The sequence below is a fragment of the Mchenga conophoros genome, linkage group LG11, assembly GCF_057382185.1.
Source record: "Mchenga conophoros isolate Kocher_MC1m ecotype Shallow Benthic linkage group LG11, M_conophoros_male_GT1.1, whole genome shotgun sequence".
Classification (NCBI taxonomy): Eukaryota; Metazoa; Chordata; class Actinopteri; order Cichliformes; family Cichlidae; genus Mchenga; species Mchenga conophoros.
The window spans coordinates 10261981-10285637 of NC_140536.1; the positions used below are offsets into that span (position 1 = coordinate 10261981).

The 23657-nt window shown below is 40.8% G+C and overlaps 1 protein-coding gene across 1 annotated transcript in view; it reads right to left on the reverse strand.

The window, feature by feature from the left end:
• me1 (malic enzyme 1, NADP(+)-dependent, cytosolic) overlaps positions 1 to 23390 on the reverse strand; it is an 82778-nt gene extending 59388 nt beyond the window's left edge. Inside the window, exon 1 of the mRNA XM_085290851.1 lies at positions 23060 to 23390. Coding sequence (XP_085146977.1) covers positions 23060 to 23188 — 129 coding nt within the window. The 5' untranslated portion in view covers positions 23189 to 23390. The remainder of the gene's footprint in view (positions 1 to 23059) is intronic.
• Between the last annotated feature and the right edge of the window lie 267 nt (positions 23391 to 23657).

Below are 23657 nucleotides of genomic sequence, written 5' to 3' on the forward strand. Positions count from 1 at the left end.
CAGGCTCAGGGAGGGATAGGATAAATGTTTGCCTTACTCTGCTCTGCTGTCTTGGTGAGCTTTGCAAAGCAGCACATGAACCAGTTGTCCACCTACTGGAAGACTACTTCAGCATGGTTCAGGCTGAAACAGCAGTTGAGACCGCCACATCTCGTCTAGTTCGCAGACAGGGAAACAAAAGACAGAGATATAATAGTGTGGAAGGAAACTTTGCAGTCAGATGTGCACGGCGTACTTTACTAAGGTGGATAATAAAATTAAATATAAAAAAGTAGGTCATCAAATATAATTTTCGCATAATGTCTTAATCTGTTCGCTTTAGGTCTCAGGGTCTAAAGAGAAAAGAACAGAAAAAGAAAAATACACCAGAAAAAAGCAAATATTGAATTTACACTGTACAATATATCACAGCTCTTGCCCATTGCCACGCTTCATTAAGAATAATTACCGACATGGTTCAGAGGCAACCAGTTTCACATGTGAAACAGATACCATCCACTAAGTCTGGCCTTAAATGACCAATTAACATCCCTGACAAAGGATCGAGCAGCTCAGCAGTCCAGAGAGGGGAAACACTGTGCTCCAGAATCATTTCATGATTAAAGATAAAACCTAGCGGCCGGGTCAGACCTAGCCACTTGGGACAACAGAAGAAGAGTGCAGGGGTGGGGTGCATAAGATGGCTTTATGGTAAGAAGGATTAGCAGTACATGGTTCAGAGAGTTTGGCAGGGCAAAGCATGGGAACCACTAACACCAGATTTGACATCTTTTTGACTTATGACTTGAATATTGACTCTGCACCACCCGTGTTGTCAGCATGACAACAAGAACTGCCAATCTCTTCAGTCCTGGCGTCTTGTTTGTCTTTCCCTCAACATGCTTGTCGATCGACCTAATAATGTATAAAGAAGACCGTTCTCTCAACACGAGCCAGGGTAAATACATTTAAGGAATGGTGGCCTGAGCTTTCATCTAACAGCGGAAAAGTTAAGATAGCTGCACATGGAGAAAAATGTGGACCATTGCTCTCCTTTAGTCCAACCGAAAGTTTGCAGAAGAATTTCAACCGTCACTCACATATATAGCTCAGTTAATTATGTAAGAAAGTCTCAAACTAAATGACGCAGCATGCTAACAAAAGATCCACATATTCTTAATAGAACAAATATCAGCATTTGTCTTCACTATATTTTCTTGGTTTATATTCTTTAAAATGAAAGTACAGTGACAAACGTAGACACTTGTGTATACACACAAACCATCTCTATGTTTGTTTGTCTAAACACAGGTTTCTGAGTTTCACTGCTGCTGTTCGGGAGCCCTAAACTGGGCTGGGCGGGATAAACCCTAGAAAGCTTCCACATGGCCCTAACCACATCTGAAGTGCCCGCACCCTGTGCCAACACATGTGATGCCCGCAGCCTCATGTTCCAGAAGCCGCAGTAGCAACCTTAACCTGTAATCTACCCACTGGGCAGTGCCAGCTCTTAACCTTGGACTGGTGCCATGCCCACCCCTAAACACTCAGTGGATAGAGGAAACATCTAATTAGATGCCAGAAGGCTAAACAACAGAGATGAAAGTACAAGTCCTTTGAAGCTGATAAAATGCCTTTCTGTTCTTCCTATGGAGTTCAAAGGGTGGGCTTGGTGCAACTTTTCAGCATGAAGATTTAGAAACCTAAACATTCTGCTGTCTCAGCCTTTTAATTTCCTTCAGGCCACTACCACACAGAGTTCAGTCTAACATTGAGCTTTTAAGGTTGACAGTAAAGCCACTCCCTTCAATACAGCCTTCAACTATTCCTTCATGTAGAAATTCTTTAATGTCACGAGAGGAGAGGGCTTCTTATCCCAACAATAACACGGTCCAGAAACACTTTCTCACACTGATATTTCACTGTGAAAAGCATGCAGTGAATGCTGTATGATGGAATTTCCTGCACACGATGACAAATTACAAACATGAGTGAAACAAGTATATGACTGTCATGCATTCAATGCAGTGTGATATGAAACAACTGTTTCCTCATGGGGCTGATAAAAGGGCTGTATCTGCTGGGACAGGCGAAGCATTTTAAAGCTTAACAGAGTCATCAAGGATAACTTGATTTGAACTAACTTATATTCCGAGGTATAAACAAACATCAGATCCAGTTATGTTACGCAAAGAAACAATGTGATATAATTAATAATGTAAATGTAATGTTGTAGTTCATTTTGGGGAAACTGAGTTCTGGCTGCTGAAGTGAACAGAACATAACAAATCAAAGCCTTCCATCACATCCACCAAATCAGATAATCATGTAGGAATTGAGCTCTGTATTAGCTGTAATGTGAGCTGAAAAACCAAGCCCACCGAGGAAGCAACCCGAAAAACGACATCAGAAAAACAAACAAACAAGGAAAAACAATTCTCCCTTCTGACATCTGTACATGTGGGAGACTTTTTAACTCTCTTATTTAACTTGCATTACAGGTTAAAGCTGCATTTTTAGTAATGTGACTGCTTGAGTAACAGGTTAGTGCCACCAGCTCTTTCCCATATTTCAGTGTAGCGGAACACAATCTCACAACCATGCCTGTGGTGTTATTGTTTTTACTGGCATTTTTTTCAAATATGAAGCTGTCAGGCTGGAGAAAAAGAGGAAGGCCACAGAGAAGATTCACGGATGTAGTGAAAGATGACATGCAGAGGATTGGTGTGTCAGAAGAGGATGCTAGGGACAGGCTGAGACGGAGGCTGATGATCTGCTGTAGCAAGTACCGACACCATTTAATATCATAGACGCACGTTTTATTTTTAAATAATAGCCAGCCACACAGACTGAGTTTCATTTTTCTCCATTTCTTATTGTGCTCCCTGAGCTTCAATGTTTCTCTTGCAGAGACAGCCCCTATTGAAAGTGACCAGAGCCTAGCACGAAACGGAGGCCTTTCCCCATTGAGCCTCTCTCAACCACAATCACAGATCAGACAGGGGGACAAAAGCCCACAGGCCTTCGACAGGGAAAGGGCTCAAATGTTTGGCACTGAGATAAGACCTGGCAGAGATGTGTGTGGTCACAGAGCACTTCTCTATTCAGGGCTGTGTGGGAGAGGGAGTGTGGGAGAGCCAAGGCAATACACAACATGGCCTTCATGTACAACATGTTTAGCACATAGCACAGCATAAACTGCTGGATGAAGGTGGTGTATAGTGATAGACATCTTAACCCCACTTCCTCTCATCCATCTGTTGCATCCTTTTTTCTGCCTTTTAAAAAAAATGTTTTTCTTGCTGTTGCAATGATTCAGCAGTATTTATGAGAGCTGCAAATGTAGAGTGAAAAAAAATAGAGCAGAAAAGGGTTTGTACATAATAACAGGTAAACCACATCATATACACTGTAAAGCTATAAAGGCAAAGAGGTTTATGGGGTGTTAATGCATGTCTTTAAAAGAAAACTAAGGCAGAGTAAGCTTGATTTGCAAGTCATAAGTACAGTAAGTCTCTAATCTGAGGGTTGGGCTGGGAATCAAGTAATCTTTTAATTGCATGTATTCAGGATCCTCAAAGGTTTGATGTTTTGGCACTATTTGACCCTTTAATAAAATAAATACTGGAGCTATTTTTAAACATGTCAATAACATTTCATTTGCCACAAGTCATTGAAAAGTAGAGTTTCAAATCCTTTTAAAAGACTGTCTCAGAGACTACGGTGCTGTTAAAAAGTATTTGGCCCTTTCAAGTTTTCTTATTTGTTACACTTAGATGGTTAAGATCACAAAATGCAGTTTTTAAATTATGATTTTATTTATCAAGGGAAAAAGCTATCCAAACCTAACTGATCCTATTTGAATTTAGCTTACTAAAAAAAATGAAATAATTAAATACTTCACAAGGGGGACAATTACTTACTTACAATTACTTAAAAAGGGTTCAGGTAGGTTTGGATAGCTTTTGTCCTGTAATAAACAACATCATTATTTAAAAAACGCATTTGCATTTACTCATAATAATATCAAATCGACTAATTTCAAAATTCTCTAAATTATTATTTTAATGCAAGAAAAGCATTCAATAACTTGTCTGGTTTCCCTTACAGAACTTCTTCTTTTAGAGAGTTCTGGGCTGGATGGTTTGCTTCCCTGAACCCTGCTAGCATTTTAGTGAGTGAGTGGGCGAGAGTGGTAGGATATATTTCACAACTTGGAAAGCAAAAAGCAGAAAAACTTTATCCTGGCAAAAAGAAGACACCCTTTTTAAATGGCTGGCAATACAAAAGTTGACTTTGAATAGACCTGAAATAAAACTGCAGAGGGGGGTAACATTTGCGTAACATTAAACGGCACTGTGAGAAAGTCATCTACAGCGGTTAAGTTCACCCACACTGCTATTACACCATAGACCAGTGGATCTGGATTCACTTCGGCTGGTGATGTCAGAGCTCCTCAGACCAGCGATCTCGCTGCAGCTGACCAAACAGGGAACAGAGGACTGCTGAGGTTGTTCCCATAAACACCACCACCAGCGCCATCTACTCTACCCCTCTATTACTGCCACGTGTGCGCCCCACAATGCAGCTTAGACTCATACAGTTAGATGTGAAGCCTACAGTAGCAAGTAGGACCTTAGTTAACTATGTCAATGTGTCTGCTAAGCCAAAAACAATGTTTCTTTTCCTTGCATAAAAAAAAAAAAGTTGCCTTGAAGCTTAAGAAATACCCACGTAGACATCTCAATTCCTGAACCTGAATACAATATGTGCCCCAGACGTGCCGAGTAATCCCATTCAGACTCCAAAACACATGCAGGAGACTGGTAAATATCAAGAGTCAGCTGAAACTGAATTAGAAACTTGCTATCACGGGAAGCGTCCTGATGAGTTCATTCGGTTGGCTGACTGTGACCCACACCGGGGGAGACTCTGGCTAACAGCTGAGGGAAAGACTGAGTCATACGCCTCCTTTTCCTCCATCACAGTTGCAGTGTTTAGAAACACACACATACACACACACACTATAAAGAAATAGTGATTTTTAATGCAAATTTAAGTAAAATCATCATAAGCACGTACAGCTTGTGCAGACAATGTGCACAGGGTTTTGTACGTACTTCACAAACACACACACCACACTCAAAACTGTCCTAAGACCTGGTTTTGAGGCCCAAAAACATGAGCAGTGAGTCAGTTTAATCTCGCCACAAGAGAAGAACCACGCCGCATGACGTCGTCATTGTCATTGTCATCATCGTGCCATCCTCTTGTTTAATCAATAGCGGCATGTATGTCTAGACGCTGTGAAAACAGCTGGTGGGGGTAAGACAGTAGATATCCCAGTGGAATGACAGATTTATCCCATTGTTATCATGGCTGGGATTAGCAGATAGAATCCAAAGATTAGAAAAACAAGGAAAAGTGACAAAAACAAGGAAAAGAGCGGGAAAAGAAAGAAAGAACGTAGGGGGCACGGCTGCTGTTTTATGAGGTCAAAGGCAGAGTGCTGGGGCAGCCAGCGTTTGGCTGGTGGGGTGACTGGCTCACTGGATGTAATGGGCCAGTAGTCGCAGCTATTTAAGTCTGTGATCAGTCAGCCGACCAGGATTGTTATATAACAGCAAAGCTAACCACCACCAACACCGACACACTCAGCTCAGCCTCTCTCTGGTGCTGCCACGTAGGAAAAGAGAAAGAAATTTTATAATAAGCTGAGCTGTAAGCAGAACTGAACTCATCAAACTTCTGCTTGTTAGTGGCAAAAGCATCCTTAGGCTGTCATGGGGCAAATTTTGATATAAAAATCCAAACTCCAGTCCCTTTAAAAATATTACAAACATTCCTCCTCCTCACTCATAATTTCTCTCTTACCTCCCATCTGACTCCTCTTTCTTATCTATGCATATCTTAGAAAAAGCAAGTAGTCTGTGTATGTATGTGTGTCTGTTTTAGAGCATGATCATCATTTAAACTCCATATGGAGTTGGCTCATAAATGGTCTAGGGTTTCAGAGTTCTTTATATCCTCAGGCAAAAAGAAAATCCAAAAATCTTGGGTTAGCCGTGGCTATCTGGGTCAGCTGAGCCTGAATAGCCTCCTTCTCCTCCTCCTGCTTCCCTGCACAGGAAATAATCCAAAGTCCGTGAAGTTGCGGAACACGAATCTTAAATTCAAAAAAAGTCACTGAAATAAATGTTCGCTGGGTCCAACATGGTCAGGTCATTCTGTCACAGTCTGTGGGAGGCAGACTGTATGGATGACGAAAAAGGGCCCAAAATGCAGACACCAAGATAAGCGTAAATAACTTGAATTAACAAAAAGCAAGTCGTTTAATATGGCTGATAGAGAAACACAAAATAATACATGGGGCAAACAAAGATGAGAATAAACAGTAATCTAAACTGGCGAAACTAAAAAGGAGCATGGAGCATGGAGCATGGAGCATGGAGCATGGAGCATGGAGCATGGAGCATGGAGCATGGAGCATGGAGCATGGAGCATGGAGCATGGAGCATGGAACCCAACAGACGACCTGACACTGAACAAAGGAGGACAGAGCACTTAAGTACACAGAGAGATAATGAGGGGATGGGAACAGGTGGGACCACAGCTGGGACAAATCAGACCTAACGAGACGGGGGAAGCAAAACTAGACACACCGTACATAGGACAAGGACTTTCACAATAAAACAGGAAACAGAATGGAAAGCAGACATAACACGAACGTGATAACATAAGACAAGCAGCATGAAGCACATAAAGGGTGAAGGAAACTTAAATACAGGGGAAGAAAACACAAGAGGAATCTAAAAAACAAATGAACTTAGCTAACGTAATGAACTTAAACATCAACATTAAAATAAACTAAAGCTTAAAACGCTGGGTCAACAGACCCAGGAATGTGACAAGATGTATTTTGTATTTTGCATTTTGTAAACTATAGTTTTATGTAACTTTCTTTCAGTCATTTTCAGCAGACATCTTGCTAAATGTTAATCTGTTAGCTTGCTTTGGCTGTTGTCCCTATGGTACTTACACTGAAGACAATAAGCTAAAAGAAATTAGGCAGGCTCACTAACATGTATACATAATGTGTGAGCCCTGCATTCTTTCTCTGATTTAGCTTTTTTCCCAAGCTTTGTGGCATTAATCACTATAACTTCAACAGTAGTCTGTAGCTTTGATCTTAAGTATTAGAGCTGGAAAGGAAGCAGGTGGAAAAAGAGAACAAAAACAAGTGTTAATACCCTTTCATAGTGCAGTCTTCAGCATCTAGCAGTGCACAGCCAACAACCTGTGGGGCACTGTAGAGGTGTGTGATGGTGTTCTTGTGTATATTTTACACCACTGTAAGAGCGTAAGTGTGTGATTGATGAGGGATGAAAGAGAAGGAAAAGAGAAAGAAGGAGTGAAGGGCTAAATGAATGCATTCATTCATGCCACTGTGTGCATGCATGTGTGTTTTTGCTCACTCTGTGCATTTTAACTGCAAATCATACAGCAACCATAAATTTGGATTGAGGTGTGCACTGACTGGTTCTTGGCCAACACAAATAATGACCCCTTATACTCTACTGATGACCTTTTCCCTGTAACTCTAGGCTCCTTTAAAAATATTAGAAACATTCCTCCTCCTCACTCATAATTTCTCTCTTACCTCCCATCTGACTCCTCTTTCTTATCTATGCGTGTCTTAGAAAAAGCAAGCAGTCTGTGTATGCATGTGTGTCTGTTTTAGAGCATGAACATCATTTAAACTCCATATGGAGTTGGCATGGTCTAGGGTTTCAGAAAGGGAAAGTGATGTAGGTCTCAGTGTAAACCTAAACCTGCTGGATACTGGAAACATACTTCACAAGAATACCTTTCCTGATTCTGAGGAAGCAAGGCTACTTGCATCACTGCACCCATTGTTCAAAATGGCCAGGGAAGTCATCCTTTTCCATATAAATTCTATAAGCATCAGCAATCAAGTGGAAACACCAGCAATATTAGAAAACCTTGCATCCTGAAACAAAGGCCTGCTCTTAGAGAAATGTGACCTAAGCTGTGTCTGAAAACCACGCCACACCCTGATCCTCACTAAACCTTGGTAGATGTCCTCAAAAAGGACTGTCTGCACTTTACAGTTTGCTTTTTAAGAAACAATTTTTAACAAGCATCTGTGAAACCGGCTGAATTTTTAACTACACATTGCTCAAACTCAGCTTATTTGCTGAGGACTATTCTCAGCTGTGGGTGAATATACAAAAAGTCCTTCTAGAACACACACGAGCAAAAACTGAAAAGGGCTGAAAGTGGCCTGTTCTAAAAACAAAGCGTGCCGGATGATTGCTGGAAGTCTGTGCTGCTATTTAACTCAATTCCAATAAGTCCATGTTTGTTTCATCACTGATATAAGCAGCAGCACATATCAGTAACCTGCATCATGTGTTAAATGTGTCTCTAAAACATGCCTCTTAAAATAATCTGGATTAGAAGACTGGCGTTGCCCCAAAAGTACGTTTTAAAAAGCTCCAAAATAAGTTGTTTCAGACAGTGGACTGACTGAGGAGCTGTAATTACCTGTGTGGCTTCGGAAAAACAAAAGAAAAAAAATCAATCAAAGAATCCACTGAAATGAAGGGAAGCATAAACACTTTGACTGACACAAGGTTAGCACATGTTCACTGGGTTTAGGGGGGGGAAAACAGCTACTAAAATGCCTGTACATTTTGGAGAATGTACACAGTGCATCAAAAGCCTGTGTGGTTAGACATTTGCTTCAGTCAAGCTAAACTGTTAGTCTCAATAAACAAAGGACAGGGAGACAGTTAACAAGTCTGAGGCAGGAATGTGATGGCAAAGGTCAGAGATGTCTGTGTGGAGTTAAAGCTCACTCGTTCATTTCAGAACTCCACACATGGCAGATAATTATAGGCTAACTGGACCGACCGTGGACTTCAATAAATAGGAGTGGGTTTCTGTTAAGCACATAGCAGGTGTAACAGTCTTTTCCTGCATTTTATAAAGGCCACCCCGAGGACCACTAAAGTGTTTCCTCCCTCTGAAAAGTAAAAGTGAAGGGTTTCTTAAATGGTTATAAAAAAGTACACAGAGTGTAAATGGGAAGTGTATTTATGGCTTCTGCCTTGCACTTGCAGGTGTAACACTGATGGATGGAAAATCTTGCAGAAATTTAAGCTTGAATGTGTGTGCATGTATGAACGAGTGCATGTGCATGAATTTGAGTCCATGTAAGAAAAGTGAAAGGTAAAATGTGTCAACTTGGCATAGCGAGGGAAATACTGAAACTCTCCAGAAGGATCTTGAGTATGGTGAACACTATGTTAGGGGTTTCCTCTTTTAGTAGAATTTTCATTACAAATAGTCATGATCAATCGTGAGCACTTCATGTTAACACAATTGTTTGCTCCAAGTGCCATAAAGTTGACCACATGAAAGTGAAGAGAAAAGACATTTATGTTTCTGCTGCTCATTGTATTTTTTTCCTGTTTGGGTGTCTGTGAAAATACTCGACAGCCGAGGGAAGAGATTTCCACAGACTCTACACAGGATTCACTTCAGTCCTGACTGTTCCACGGGGTGCTCATCACACCCCTAGACCAATAAGACCTGTACCACAATATTTATAATAATAAGACCAATAAGACCTGTACCACAATATTTATAATCCCTTTGCAGGTGCTTAATTTAGCAGGACATAATAAGGCTTATGTAAGGTACTTTCTTTGGTTTTGTACGTTTTTTTTTTTAATTTTACAAAAATTGAGCGCACTTTACATTATATCTGTACATAATACACAAACTACACAAAAATTAATTGTTGACATCCTTTTTATTTTTAAATGAAGTAACATTTCCTACATTTCAGAAATTTTATTTAGACTCACTTTACTCAGTTAGCTCATTGTTTCTGGTTTCTGTGGTGTTTAAATTTATGACATTTTACATAAAAATTTCAATTTAGACCAAGTTAAGGTTTTACAAGAACAGCAGTCCTTTTGTTCTGTCTTTCCCAGTTTAATTCACCAACAACACCATTATCAGGATCTTTGTTTCTACAGCTGTTCAGGGTAGAGAGGTAGAATTTTACCTCAGTTTCAGCTAGGCTTGTCTGGGATTTGAACCCGGGACCACTTGTACCCCTAGACCAATGAGCCATGTATATCCACAAAATATACAGAATGGACCCAATCACAACAGGCAGCTTCTACAACTTACAGGTTGAAAAAAAAATCACATACATAATATAGTTGATGTTGGTCCTAAAAAAAAACCCTTCAAATCAGCAGTCTGCTACATTGTTAAAAACAAGGAATGCACTGATCTGCTCAGCAGCACCAAAGGGTCTGAACAACCAGAGAAGACAATTAAAGTGCATGATGACAAAGTTATTCATATGGTTCAGAAAAACAACGTCACAACATCTAACCAAATCAAGAACACTTTCAAGGAAGCAAGAGTATAATTGCCCACAATCAAGAGACACCTTAATAACAAACTATATGACCCCTGTGCCACAACTGGAAACAGGAAAGCCCAACAAACTTCTAATAAAACCTGCACAACTCTGAAAAAAAAAAAATAGATGAAACCATGATGACTTTGTAGCAGAGAAGAGAAAAGTATGGAGAATGAGAGGAACAGCTCATGATCTAAAGCATACCACACCATCTTTCAAACATGGGGGAGGCAGTGTTATGGCATGGCCACGTATGGCTTCCAGAGGAACTGGGCCACTAGTTTATTGATGATGTGAAGTTTTCTGAAGTGTACAGACCTGTACAATCTGCTCAGGTTCAGCCAAAAGCTGCCAAACTGTTTGGACAGCACCCAGTTACTAGTAACCAGCACCTCACAGAGCAGGACTTTCAGCTGAAGATAAAACTGAAGGCAGTGAGACTAACAAACAAGCAGCAACTGAAGGTGACTGCAGGGAAGGCTTGCAGGGCTTCTCAAGGGAAGATTTGGTGATGCGAGCTAGACCTCAGGCAGAAGTCCAGAACAAATGAAAAGGGTTTCTATCTAATTATTAAAAAACAACAATTATTCATAAAATAATGTTAGTTTGTTCAATTACTTTTGAGCCTCTGAAAATGTGGAACTATACATAAAGATAGCTGTAATTCCTAAACAGTTAATGCAAAAAATGTTTGTAAACCATTTGCATTAAAGATGAAAGTTTGCACTTCTATCGCTGCTTAATCTTAAATATGCTGTGCTAGTGTACAGACCCAAAATTACAAAAAAATAAGAAATTTCACTGTCCAAATACCCTTGAACCTACCTGTATGACACAATAATGTCTTTTTTAAACATACATAAAATACACATCTTTTTAGATAAATGTGGGACTGGGTTTAAAAAGTAAAGTATCTCATAATTCTCTACTTTCAGCTGTCAGCTATGCTTAGAATTTATAGCTCGTGTCTAAAATTTACATCCACTATTTGTCCATGTTCCATCAAAGCAACAGGACAATCTGCAGCAAGGTGTAGGTGATGGACATAATTTAAAACACACCAAAGGACAGTTCATAACTTGTAGAGCATAGCAGCAAGTGTGTGGAAATAAAGACTGTACAATGCCTTATAAAACTGAGCAGTGACTTGAACAAATACTACCTTTAACACCTGATGTTGTAGATGCGAATGTCCAAAATTAAAGACTGCAGTGTCATTTTTATGCCCATCTAAGTTCTCACTTTTGAATGTCTGTATTCAGTGTGAAGGTAGAGAGAGCATTACCAGCTTTCTTTACCATTTGAGTTTCTAAGCAAAGGCCAGATACCCCCATCTGTTTCCTGCTAAACTGGAAGCCATAGCAGAGTTCAAGAGGATTACCCTCTGAATAAAGTCCTTTAAATCCATCCTTTCCTCTCAGGAGGAAGACAAAACGTACACATCAGCGCCCAGCTGTCTCCTCTCAGGATCTTACAGCCTGACTAAGCTTTTCCTAAAAAATGCCTTGCAGCAAATGTGCCATGTCAGGCATGCATGTGCACCTAATCAGATCTGCTCATTAGCAATCGAACTTTGTTCAGTGGCCCAAATGCATCCATCAGAAAGCTAACTAGTGATTTCTATATCAACATTTTAGCCACATGTTGTTAATAATACTGTCAAAGAAAAGCAATGAGGAAAAAGCAGACTGAGAAAAGAAAATGAGGAATTAATGGACACAGGTGGAGTCCTCACTACACAACCAGAAGTTTATTATGTGAAAATGTTCTTAAATTGTTGACATAAGCTGGAATTGGATTGTTTGTTATGTGCTTGGTAAAAATCACAATGAAACCCATAGAACCATGATGCCTGCCATGATTTTTATTTTTATTTTTTTAAAATATAAAACATATAACAATTGTTGCATTACTTAATATCAAAACCTTAATCTAAAGGACAATGGCAGGGTAATGGCAACTTTGCACTGGGTATGGGTTTTATGTGCTCAAATAAAACTACTAGTAAGAAGGAAAAAAAAACTATACAACTGGAAATATTTCTGCAACCAGGGGAGTCACCCACCGCTGGCTACTAAAGAGAATGCAGGTTTTCAGACTCTTTCAGAAAACTTAAAATCCCCATAGTACTATGTCAGCGACTGCTGGCTTACTTGTGGTTCCTTGGATATTTCGATTTTAATGTAATTCTTTTTTCTTTTTTTTCTTTCTAATAGTAGATACTTTTTTAATTTCACCTGTTGAGAATGAAAAAAGAAAACTAGCAGAAGAAAACGAGAGCAATAGAATAAACAACATCACGATGATATATGGGAATATAATAATAAATAATAATAAATACTAAATATTAAACATTATTGTGCAGCACGTAAGATCGACAGTGCACAGTGTGCTTTGAGGTAGGAGCCAAAAAGGGTGTAGTTTGTGTGTGTGAGCACCCGTGTGTACACCTGTGAGCATGAGCACGCTTGTATTTAAAAGGTTCCTTCATGTAATGATCTGCTAGAGGGTGTGGGGGAGCCACTGCCCCGTCCACCAGGGCATGAAGCAGGTATGGAGGAGATCAAGACTCCAGACATCCAGAGGCCCCCAGAACACAAGAGACCACGGAAGACCAACAGAGGGGCAGCTGTGCCACTATCCCAGAAGGAGCTGACGAGAGTCCCAGATGAGGGGTCACTCAGCAGCCGCGGAGCAGAAGCCAGGAGGGGTTGCAGTGCCCGTGAGCTCCGCCGGCAACCAGCTGTGCCAGAGTGACCGAGCCCCAGGCAGAGAGGCCGAGGGCACCCCACCCCCGAAGTGGCCCGAGTGAGCCCCAGGCTGCAGGCCCCGATAAGCAGCCACCAAGGAGTGAGCCGGTGTGTACCGGTGTATCCCCGGACACAAAGAACCACCAATGCACCGATGTCTGAGGGCATCTGTCACTGGTAGGGGAAGTGGTGGGGGAGATAGGCCTCCATACCTTGGAGGACCTGGGATGTCCCCAAAGAGGTGACGTCTGATACCCGACCTGACATATAGACACAGACAAACAGGCACACACAGATACAAACATCCATTCCCACCCTTATGCTCTCATATGCAATATGCGATTTTAATTTAATTTTTAATTCCACTGGCTTCACCGGACTGTATTGCACAGCTTTTAAAAATGGAGTAAAGTAACATATTTCTCTTGCCCAAATCTGCAGACAAATTCTGAGCTCTGAGTCACTCCTTACTTTGATGGGTCATGTACTCCGCCGAGCAACCCTGAGTTCTGAGACTGATCAACAAGGTCGTCTTAAATCCTCCATCTCAAGCAAATATGCAAAAGCAGAGTTCCTTAAATCAGGAGGTGCCAACTTGCGAATGCAGAGACATGTTGGTCAAACAGTCTTGAAAGCGGAGCCGCTATTGACCTAAGGAGGGCAGCCTTAAAGTGGGTGGAGGCAGCAGACATGCAGAGTTCCTTAAACACATCCAGTTCCCTTGAGACAGCCCTTTTCATGCTGCAGAGCCCAGGTCCCTTAGGAGCCAGAGAGTTCCTGGAAAAATGCCCAAGGCCCTTAAGAAAATCAGCTCTGTGGTCCAAATGTTCACTTTCAGCTAGTACTGCAGCATTCATCGGACACGTTTGGGTGACAGCATGAGCCTTGACAGCAATGTGCAACTCTGCAAGTGTTGCCACTCTCCTGTTATGAAACTTCATTTGTACTGTTTATTTTCTGCCATAAAAAGCAAGTAATACCCTCAAGCTGATTAATGCAGACAGGAAAACACAAATAAGACACATGTCTTACTGAAGAGTCCGATGGCTGACCTGTCTTAATGGAACAGGAAATCTCCCACAGACGGCCAATCCAATTTCAGAGTCTGTCCTAAAATAACTGTCTAATTCGTCCGTCAATACCCAGAAGGAAGAACAAATATATTTTAAAAGCAGATTGTGAACAGTCAATTAAAGCAGTCATAAATACAAGAACGGTATACTCTGGGTGAGTCACTGTGTCACATATATTTGTGTCCTCTTTATTTATTTTAAGGTCTATTTATTGATCTGAGTTTCCTTTGTAGTGTCTGCCTGAATTTGCATTTTTTGTTTTTGGGAAAAAACACCTGTGAATCTACTGCTCTAGTAAATTAAAAAAAATCTAAAAGTAATTAACCTCTCTCTTTACTATAAAAACACTGATACAGTTAAAAAAAAATTGGGTCATCAATAATGCTATATATCATGGTCAGATGTCAGAGGTAACACATGTCTTTCCATTTAAAAAAATGTCATAGTTTTTTTTAATCAAGGGTGGAATAAATTTTAGGAAATTCACATAAATTTCACAATTACTCAAAGTTTTTGTAAACTTTATGTGTCATCAAGTTTGTTCTGTGTATGAAGGGATTTGCCCTTGTGAGGAAACCCACTGATTGCTGAGCGAAGTCAGCAATTCCTTTGGAATCAACTGACTTTGCTGCTCAATTTCACCACTCTATCTGCAGGCGTGACCAGGCCTTTACCCTATTGATTGAAGGGCATTAAAACTAAGCACCTCCTTTTTCATGAAGCTGCAACATCACAGAGCCTGTCAGTCTGCATGCCATCAGTCATAATGATAGCCATCTCTTCTGTCTCTGGAAAAAAACATTTGCACATAATGGTCATACACTCACAAGCTGCAGAACACTGAAACCAAACACTACTCTTAAATTCTGATGCATCTTTGTTAAGTCATGACAAGACCTCCAGCGTGCTAATATAACAGACAAAAGCAGCATTGAGGAGGCGAGGGGAAAACGACAGGCTGAAAGAGGAGGGATGAGCTTCATAGGAGGGTGATGAGGCTCAGACAGTCTCCCTCTTTCTGTCTGGGACAAGCTAATGGCTTCTCCGTTGCACTCATGTGAATGAGTAACACAAACACCCTCCCCCCCCATAAAAAAGTGAGCTGAGGAGGGACCGCTAGTTGGAAGGAATTGCTGTTAAACACACACGAGAAGTGTATGTGTGTGCGTGCAGACAGTTGAATTGACAGTCTGATCACGTTACACGAAGTTTATTTGAGCCAGCCCTGGAGAAAACACTGATTAAAGCACTCATGGTGCAGCAGGTTAACAGCACAGCATAGACATGTGTGTTCGCCCCTGCGTGTGCACACATGTGTGCGTGTGAGTGTGTAAAGCTCAGGTTAGCGGGGTGATCACTGGAGGGGAAACGAGGGTCCACTTTCTCTCTCGCTGCCCGATCCACTCCAGTCTATCAGAGGAATGTCTGTTCACCCGTGATGTGACCTTAAACACCTGGCCACACCTGGGACAACTCACACACATGCATGTCACACGCACATCTGCATAGCGAAGCGCATTAACAAGTGTAGCTGCTCACTATGGAGTTTAGCACTGAAACTCTTGTATTATTTTCAGTGCTTAGGCTTGTAATCTGACTGACAACATCATCCCTAGTTTAACCACAGACAGGCACTAAACAGCTTGTAACACCCCCCTCCCATACACACACACACACACACACACACAAACACACACACACATACACACACACACAAATTGACGCAACAAACTTTCTCACACACAATACGATCAGGATTAAAATGGAAAAAATATAGAAGCAAAGACAGTTATGATAGCTATGATGCTAATCTGGATACAGAAGAGGACTTTGTAAACCAGGACTTTGTAAACTAGTAGCTATGTCCATCTTTGATATACTGTGTATGGTTAGAGGAAGCTTAGTTTATCTGGGTCTTACAAAATGCAGAAACAAGCCTGAGACAGCCCAGCTAGTAGCTTATTCTGCCATCTAAAACACTTTAGCTTGAGCTAAACACTAATATCAGCTTATTTACCATCTTGCTTGGTTTAACTTTTAAGCATGCTAACATTTGCTAATTAGTGCTAAAATTACAGCTGTGGCTTATGGGATTTTTGTTTTGGTGGTATTATTATCATAATAATACCAATAAGAACATAGTTATTTATCCTGTGTCCGTCTATCCTCAAACCATACAAACGTACTAGAGTAGAAATCAAATGATGTTAAGAGTTCTTCATCTTCATCCTAGGAAAACATTGCTGTCTTTATTTGTCTTTTATTTATGTCTTTGACTCTGGGTGCCGTCAATCTGCTCATCCACAGAAGCAAAACAGTGCAATTCCCATACTTCTGAACTCCTCATGTTGCAAAAACTTAACATTTGTCAGAATTTGGCAACACAGTAAGTACTCCTTGTTCATTCCTGCTTCCATCAAGAGATCCTCATGAAATGCTCTAATTTAAACCTAATGCACTATCATCACAAACACTCAAGGATTTCCCCTAGGATGTGAAATGTTGATTCTACAATAGGTGGGTGCTAGAAAGCTATGGTAATGATAAATGCACAAAAATTCCCAAGGTCCATGGGAACCTTGGCTAGCAGCACAAACAAAGCATTACACTAATGCTTCCCCAAAACAGCAAACTGTCAGCATGAAACTTTTCCAAGTCGTGACGGTGCAGAAAACAAACTCTGTCCTCGTGTCTCACTGGCACGGTGAATCAGCAGCCATCAAAGTTCCAGACTCCACTGGCTAAAATCAGTGCCATGTCATTACTGTGTTTTCTTTTAAGGAACTGTGACACAACTCAGTTAGAGAGCATGCAGGCTTATGAAAACCTCATCAGGTTTTGATATAGATGCAGAGCAGCTGGAGCTCATTATGTTTCAAATGGAACAAACACCAAAGCACAAGACAAATGCCCAAAGGAGAGGATTTAGAACCAGACAACAGCAGCAATATTCCCACTTCCGAATTAAAGGCAGTTTTTATTTGTTGCCATTTGTTCGTTAGTTGCTAAATTTATTTATGTCTCAGTTTGAGGAAAATGCAAACCCGGCGAAGGAAAAAACAAAATCCTTTGCTGAAACAAAGTTACAGCCAAATGGGAGAAAATCTAACATGAGAGCTTAATGACTTCCAGTTGCTTGAGGGTTATCAGAAAGGTTTCCATTTTGGCATACCAGGACATCTTCAATGCCCAATCAGATAGACTGCTGTTTGCTGCTCGCCAAATCTGAGCGAGCAGCAAACAGCAGCCATCTGAGCGGCCATCTTGCAACATTATATGTGGAGGCTGTGGTTACAAATGAGGCATCCACATGGACTTTCCATTTTGCTCAGTATTCATGGGCTCAAATGATGCAGAATGTTAGTGATCTTAATGAACTTAACAAACAAAACATTATTGTTTAATCGATGGGATAAGTGTAGGTTTACGTCAAGTTTAGCGCACAATTTCTCTCTCAGAAGCTAACTGTATTTGAATGCAAGTCTTTGTGAGTCTGCTATTGCTAAGGTTGATGGTTTTTTTATGCAGACAAGGTAAAGACCGTTCAGATCCCGTGAATGAGGATCTGTTAGGAACAGCATCCCTGATTAGGCGCTAAGAGCATTTTTAGGGATGTAGTTGTTGTTGTTGTGTTTTTTTGGGTTGGGTTTTTTTGGGGGTTTTTTGAGGCAGCAGCAGACGGAACCAGCGTCATAGAGAGACGCACTGAGTGCCTGAGATTCACACAGATGCCTCATTTAAGTGTGTTCAAGCAGAGAGACAGAGAACTTCTGTGGAGCGAGGCCAGTGCTCTCTTCACTGCCACAGAGGACCCTTTCTACCTCTCGCACCCCACTTCATCTCATTATTGCGTGGTGCGCACACACAAAACACACCTATAATATCCGGTTCCACCTCTGGAGAGAGAACATTAACCATGAAGTAAGTTGAAGCCGTGTTTGTGCGTGTTTGTGCGTGTGTGTGCGTGTGTGTGTTTGTATGTCCATACATCAGCTGCGCAGGCTTACGTGCATGTATGGGGAGATTAAAAGGAAATCGAAGCCTGTCGATGTGAGGACAGGCTGCTTTCAGCGCTACGTCCCCTCAGCATCAATTAACAGGTTGTGCAGTGACTGCCTCCTGTTTGGGGTGGAGCAGGCCAGCTGAGGGAGGTAAACACACCTCATCCCCAGGGCTTGCTCAAATCAGGAGGAGGGCAACAAGGTGCCACTGCCTTAACCACAGAAGCACGCCTGTGTATGGCCACTAACACGCTTTAACAGTCATTTCCTAGATTTTCCTCCAATTTCCTCGACCCCCGGGTCATGTACAGCACTGAGAAAAGTTTAGCTGTCTGCATCATTTTCTTTTCTGATATTACTCTAACCTGAGCGTTTGTGTGCTTGGGTTAACGTTAGACAGCTGATGGGAAGGTTACTTTGACCTCATACAACCACCAATTAAGATTAACCAAGATTATAACCATGATGTATGGGAGCATTTGTGTCCTATCTTCTCCCCAAACCACCAAGCAAAGAACATTTTAAAACTGAAACGTTTACATTTGTCCAAACAGTTCTCTCTGAGAAAATGTTTGTGCTGAGTACATTCACAGCAGGCTCTGCCAGTGCTTGCTTCTGAAAGTTTTGTGTTCACATAATGAATCTTATTAATTCTTTCTTCCAAAACAATATAACGCCACAAACTGTGAGCTCATTCGGGATGGCTAACTTTAAAATGAGATGAAAAGCCATCTAGTAAAATAAAGAACAAAGGACTGGGCTGCTTGTTACATTCCTCCTTGACACCACTGCAAAGAAAGAGTGCAGAAAGAAGAAGACAAGGGCAGTAGGCAAAGAGTGTGAGAGAGAAATTATTTTAAAATGGAGATAAGTGTGTTTCTGTGTTTCTTTAGCCTGGATTTCTATGTTTAAGGTCTTTGCATATCCTTTATTTAAAGAGACAAACTAGTGCCACAAGCTAAGTGACAGACAGCCTTCTTTACGATCCTTCCCCTACACTGCGACCATTTAAGACCCACATGTGTAAACTGAGTCAAACAGTTTACTGGGTCAGCTCTAAACACAGGGTCAGGCATCCACAATGGTCTCTATGACAGTCCTCTTACTATAAAGAAAGGGTTAAAACACACACACTCACACACACAATTTCAAATTAGTTCTCTGAGAAATTCAACCAATAAAATTCAATTTTTTGTAAGAGAAAATGAAACTGGATGTTCAAGATGTTGTTGGTAATAATGACGCCCTGAGAAACAGTGCAGAACTTGGCAATGGACACGTAATGGTTGTAAGTAATATATTAGTAGTACATAGAAGTAGTATTGTAAGAAGGAGTATATTTAAAACACAGGGACACTTCACACACTAAGGTTTTATTCTTTCTGTACAATAATATCTGGGATATAAGGAAGAGTTGGCTAAAGTTGTTAGAAAACCTGCGGAAATATGGCTGACACTTTTTTTTATTTTGTGGAAATGTTTTTGAATGAATTGGCTGACAATTTGAATGCAGCACAAGATCTCCTCAAGATGTCTGTGGTATTAACAGAGTTTGCTTTGTGAGCCACTGATTTAATCAGCATTTCTGAACCAAGACTCACCCTGGTCACGTCGATTGCTGCCAGGACTGATGTTAATATTTGATGCCTATTTGGTAAAGCACACAGACAGCATGCTGGCCAACAGTGACAGCACCAAAGTTGCCACTCGGGAGCTATCCTGGCAGTCCCCGTCTTCTTTTTGTGTAGAAAGCTATAACTTTAATTTCTCCTGAAGTTGTATTTTTGGCTTTTAGGCTTGTATTTGTAGTGACAGTATCAAACAGGAAACTGGTGAGAGGAGGCGGGTGGGTCTGGTCGCTTGGTGACTTTCTCCAAAAATATGTTTTTCCCCTACAATTCATACTTCATAACAGCTTCATTAGTGTCATGTATTTTCTTGTATAGATGTAAAGATTATGACTTATATTACATTTTAAACTGCTCGCAAAGTCCACTTGAGGAGGTAAAGTGGAGACTAGGGGTTGACTCATTGGTGGAACCATTACTTTTAATTTTGTGTCATTGTTAAACTTTTGTTCGACTTTCAAGCATTGTTAAATTTGGTGTCCACTTCCTGCTTGAGCAGCTTTATGTATCAAAACTAAACACAAGACTGGGCAATAAGGGAAAAATCTATTCATGACAATTTTTTTCACATCAGTCGATAGTAATATATATCTCAATATACATCAAGTCACTATTTCATTAATATGAGATGAAAGTAGCCTAGTGACATCACTCCGAGATTAGTGACACCGTTTCCACCCTCACCCTTCATGGTGTTTTTGTTTTGAAATCAGCTAATTTACTGTGGAAATGCATGATTTTTTCCCCCAATGACTTTACAGTTTTGTTTTTTAAAGCACATATTCTGTCAATTCACAAATATTACCCATTTTATAATTACAGGACATCCTTTGCAATGACCTATAATTTTACACATTTATTTCAGTGAAGTTTATTTACACTGACAGAAAGGGGAGTTTCACTGGTTCAGGACACTTAAGATCTATGTGGGCTGGACAATGTAGCCCACAACGTAAATGAGTTTGGCATCCCTGTTCTTTACCTTAGACTGTCACTTTCTATTCCTTTAGCAGGTAAAGTGATCTATAATTAAGCTGTGCAACACAGCATTTCCCATAAACCATATAACTTGCTGTCACAAGGAGGATGTCAGTATATTTATTGCAGTTGAACAGATTTCATACTAAGCATGACACTGCATAAAATGACACAAAGGTTGCCTGTTTACTCTGCAGCAGTCTGGTTTATTTTATCAAACACTGTTTGACATTCATGCAGAGATCAGTCAGGGTTACATATATACAAACAGGACTTTTATAAAGGAAGACTAACATGATCAATCTGTGTCTTTATTTCAAAGCTCACAACCACCACACAACAAAGGATGGCCTTTATGAGTCTCGCTGGACACACCCACATTACAAAAGGTGCCATAATTTATTCTTATTAGTCATATTGCATTTGTGTATACACATTTCATTTTGCCCAGCCACTCTATACACACTTAAACACACATACACAGGGTTGACATGCAGCGCGAGGTGCTATCAGGAGTGGAGTGATTAACCTGCCTAACAAACAGGCCTCTGTGCAGCCACCATTTCTCCACCCCTCACTTCACACAACCACACACACACACACACACACACACACACACACACACACACACACACACTGGCCTGTTTGACCTCCACTATCTCACTTATCAGTTGCCAGGCTGGCATCTCCTTCATCTGCAGTAAACCAACTGCAACGTTTATCAGCCCGGAGCAGCTTGTATTTAGAAAACAGGCAGTGTTCGTATTTACAGTGTGTATTATGTATATTGTATCTGTAATTCTGGTCAAATAAATCCAAACAGCCCAGATGTCAACCTCAGATAGGCCTACTGTTTTGAATATTTTCAGATAGTTTCCAAGAGTCAGACATATTCGTCTACTGAGAGGCCAGAAAAAACAGGTCAGAGAGAAAAAAACAGACAGCAAGAGCGTTCTAAAATTAGCCTGAAAAAGGTCAAGTGGTTGTGGGGCACACTTGACATAAGAGCGAACCTGAATTTAGCCAGTCATTCTGAAGGTCAGTCAGCACCATGGACAGAGATCCTGTCATCACAGCCTGACCTCTGGGGCCCCATCTCACCACAAACACCAGGAGAAAACACTGGAAAGGCTCAAAAGCTGCCAGACCCTCATTGTTTACTGTGTTTATGGGAGGAATGGACACAAGTACATCCTACTGATGATACAGCAAAAGGGTGGTCATAAGGCTTGAGTTAGGTATGTTTTTCAAACTTTAAAATGTAAAGTCATCCCTTTTTCTCATGACCTGAAAAGAAGCAACTCAGCACAAATTATTTCAAGAGTAAGCAACTTCCAATAGCTTTCTGTTCCTCATTTTACTTTAAAACAAAGAAGAAAAAAACAAGCTTTCAACTTGATGTCTCGTTACATGGTGTCAGCTTCTGTGACTATGTGCTGAATCACGTTTTAGTGTTACAGTAAATGGGATGAGCTGAGTCACTCTTATATATGCAATATCCCGCCATGGCTGTCCGGGTAAAGCGATATGTGACAGGGCAGTATAACAAAAGGCCAGGCTCTCCGTGTAAGCGAAGCCTTTGGTCTCTTTAAATCTAAATATAACCGCGTCTAAAGCTGATACCTAAAGCGCCTAGCCGCTGTTACATTCACTTACTCGCCTATGGCTCCGACATGGGTCCTGTCACATCACGAAGATTGTTATATCGTTAGCTTCATAGCATAATTGCCTAAGTCATTTGACTAAGTCAATGACTTAGGCACTTGTGCTATGAAGCTAACGATATGACTAAATAAATATATCAAATACACTGGAGCTTTTGTAGTAAAATAACAACGACACACGAATTGTAGAAAACAATTAAGCTAGGTGTGAAACTTTATATTAGCAGCTTGATTACTCAATACCAAAAAGTCGTTGTGGGTTTGTACCAAATCACTGCCACAATAAAATAATAATAATAATAATAATAATAATAATAATAATAATAATAATAATAATAATAATAATAATAATAAGTTGCCGTGTTTCCTCGCCCCGTTCATATCGATTTTTGAGAATGAACTTTCCCGCTGTATTTAGGGTGCTAATATTTCCCGTAGCCCCCGAAGGCATCAGCTAACTTGTTAACCTTGTTCATTCAGGAAAACTGAAACCTCGCGCGCGGGGCACGAGCGCTCACCTTGTTCAGGTGGGGGTTTCGCGTCACATCGTAGCCCCTCTTCTTGGTGTGAACGAAGTTCTTCCCCTTGTCCTCGGACCTGTGCATCTCCGTTTCCACTGACTCTCGTCTGACTAGTCCGTGTGTCATGTTGTTGTCGCTTTAAATAGAGCGAGCCCCGTGAACTGCTGTTTACTCAACAAGTGGATGCGCAGGTCCAGCCGCAGAGATCTGGTCTTCACGTCTGCCGCTCGGGGAATCTCTCAGCCCAACAAGAGCCAAAGTCTCTTTTATCAGTGTTTTATCGTAATTAACCGAAGGTCTCGTTATGAGCAAAGTGCCTCCGTGTTACCTGACCTGGCAACCGTTACCAGGTTACATGAACAAAGTTACAGACTCTCATAAGAAGACATCATGTAATCCCTTATAACTGGCGTAGTGACACATCTTAAGACTATGTATAAAGGCGATATTAGGCTATTTAAGGAAAGACTGCAAGGTTATTAATGTAGCCATATAGTCATGCGACCATTTCTTTATAAATCAGTAAAAAGGTTAGATATACCTCCCCTTTTGTAAAGAATACATTAGCCATAGAGTTCAGGCAAAACAGTTCATA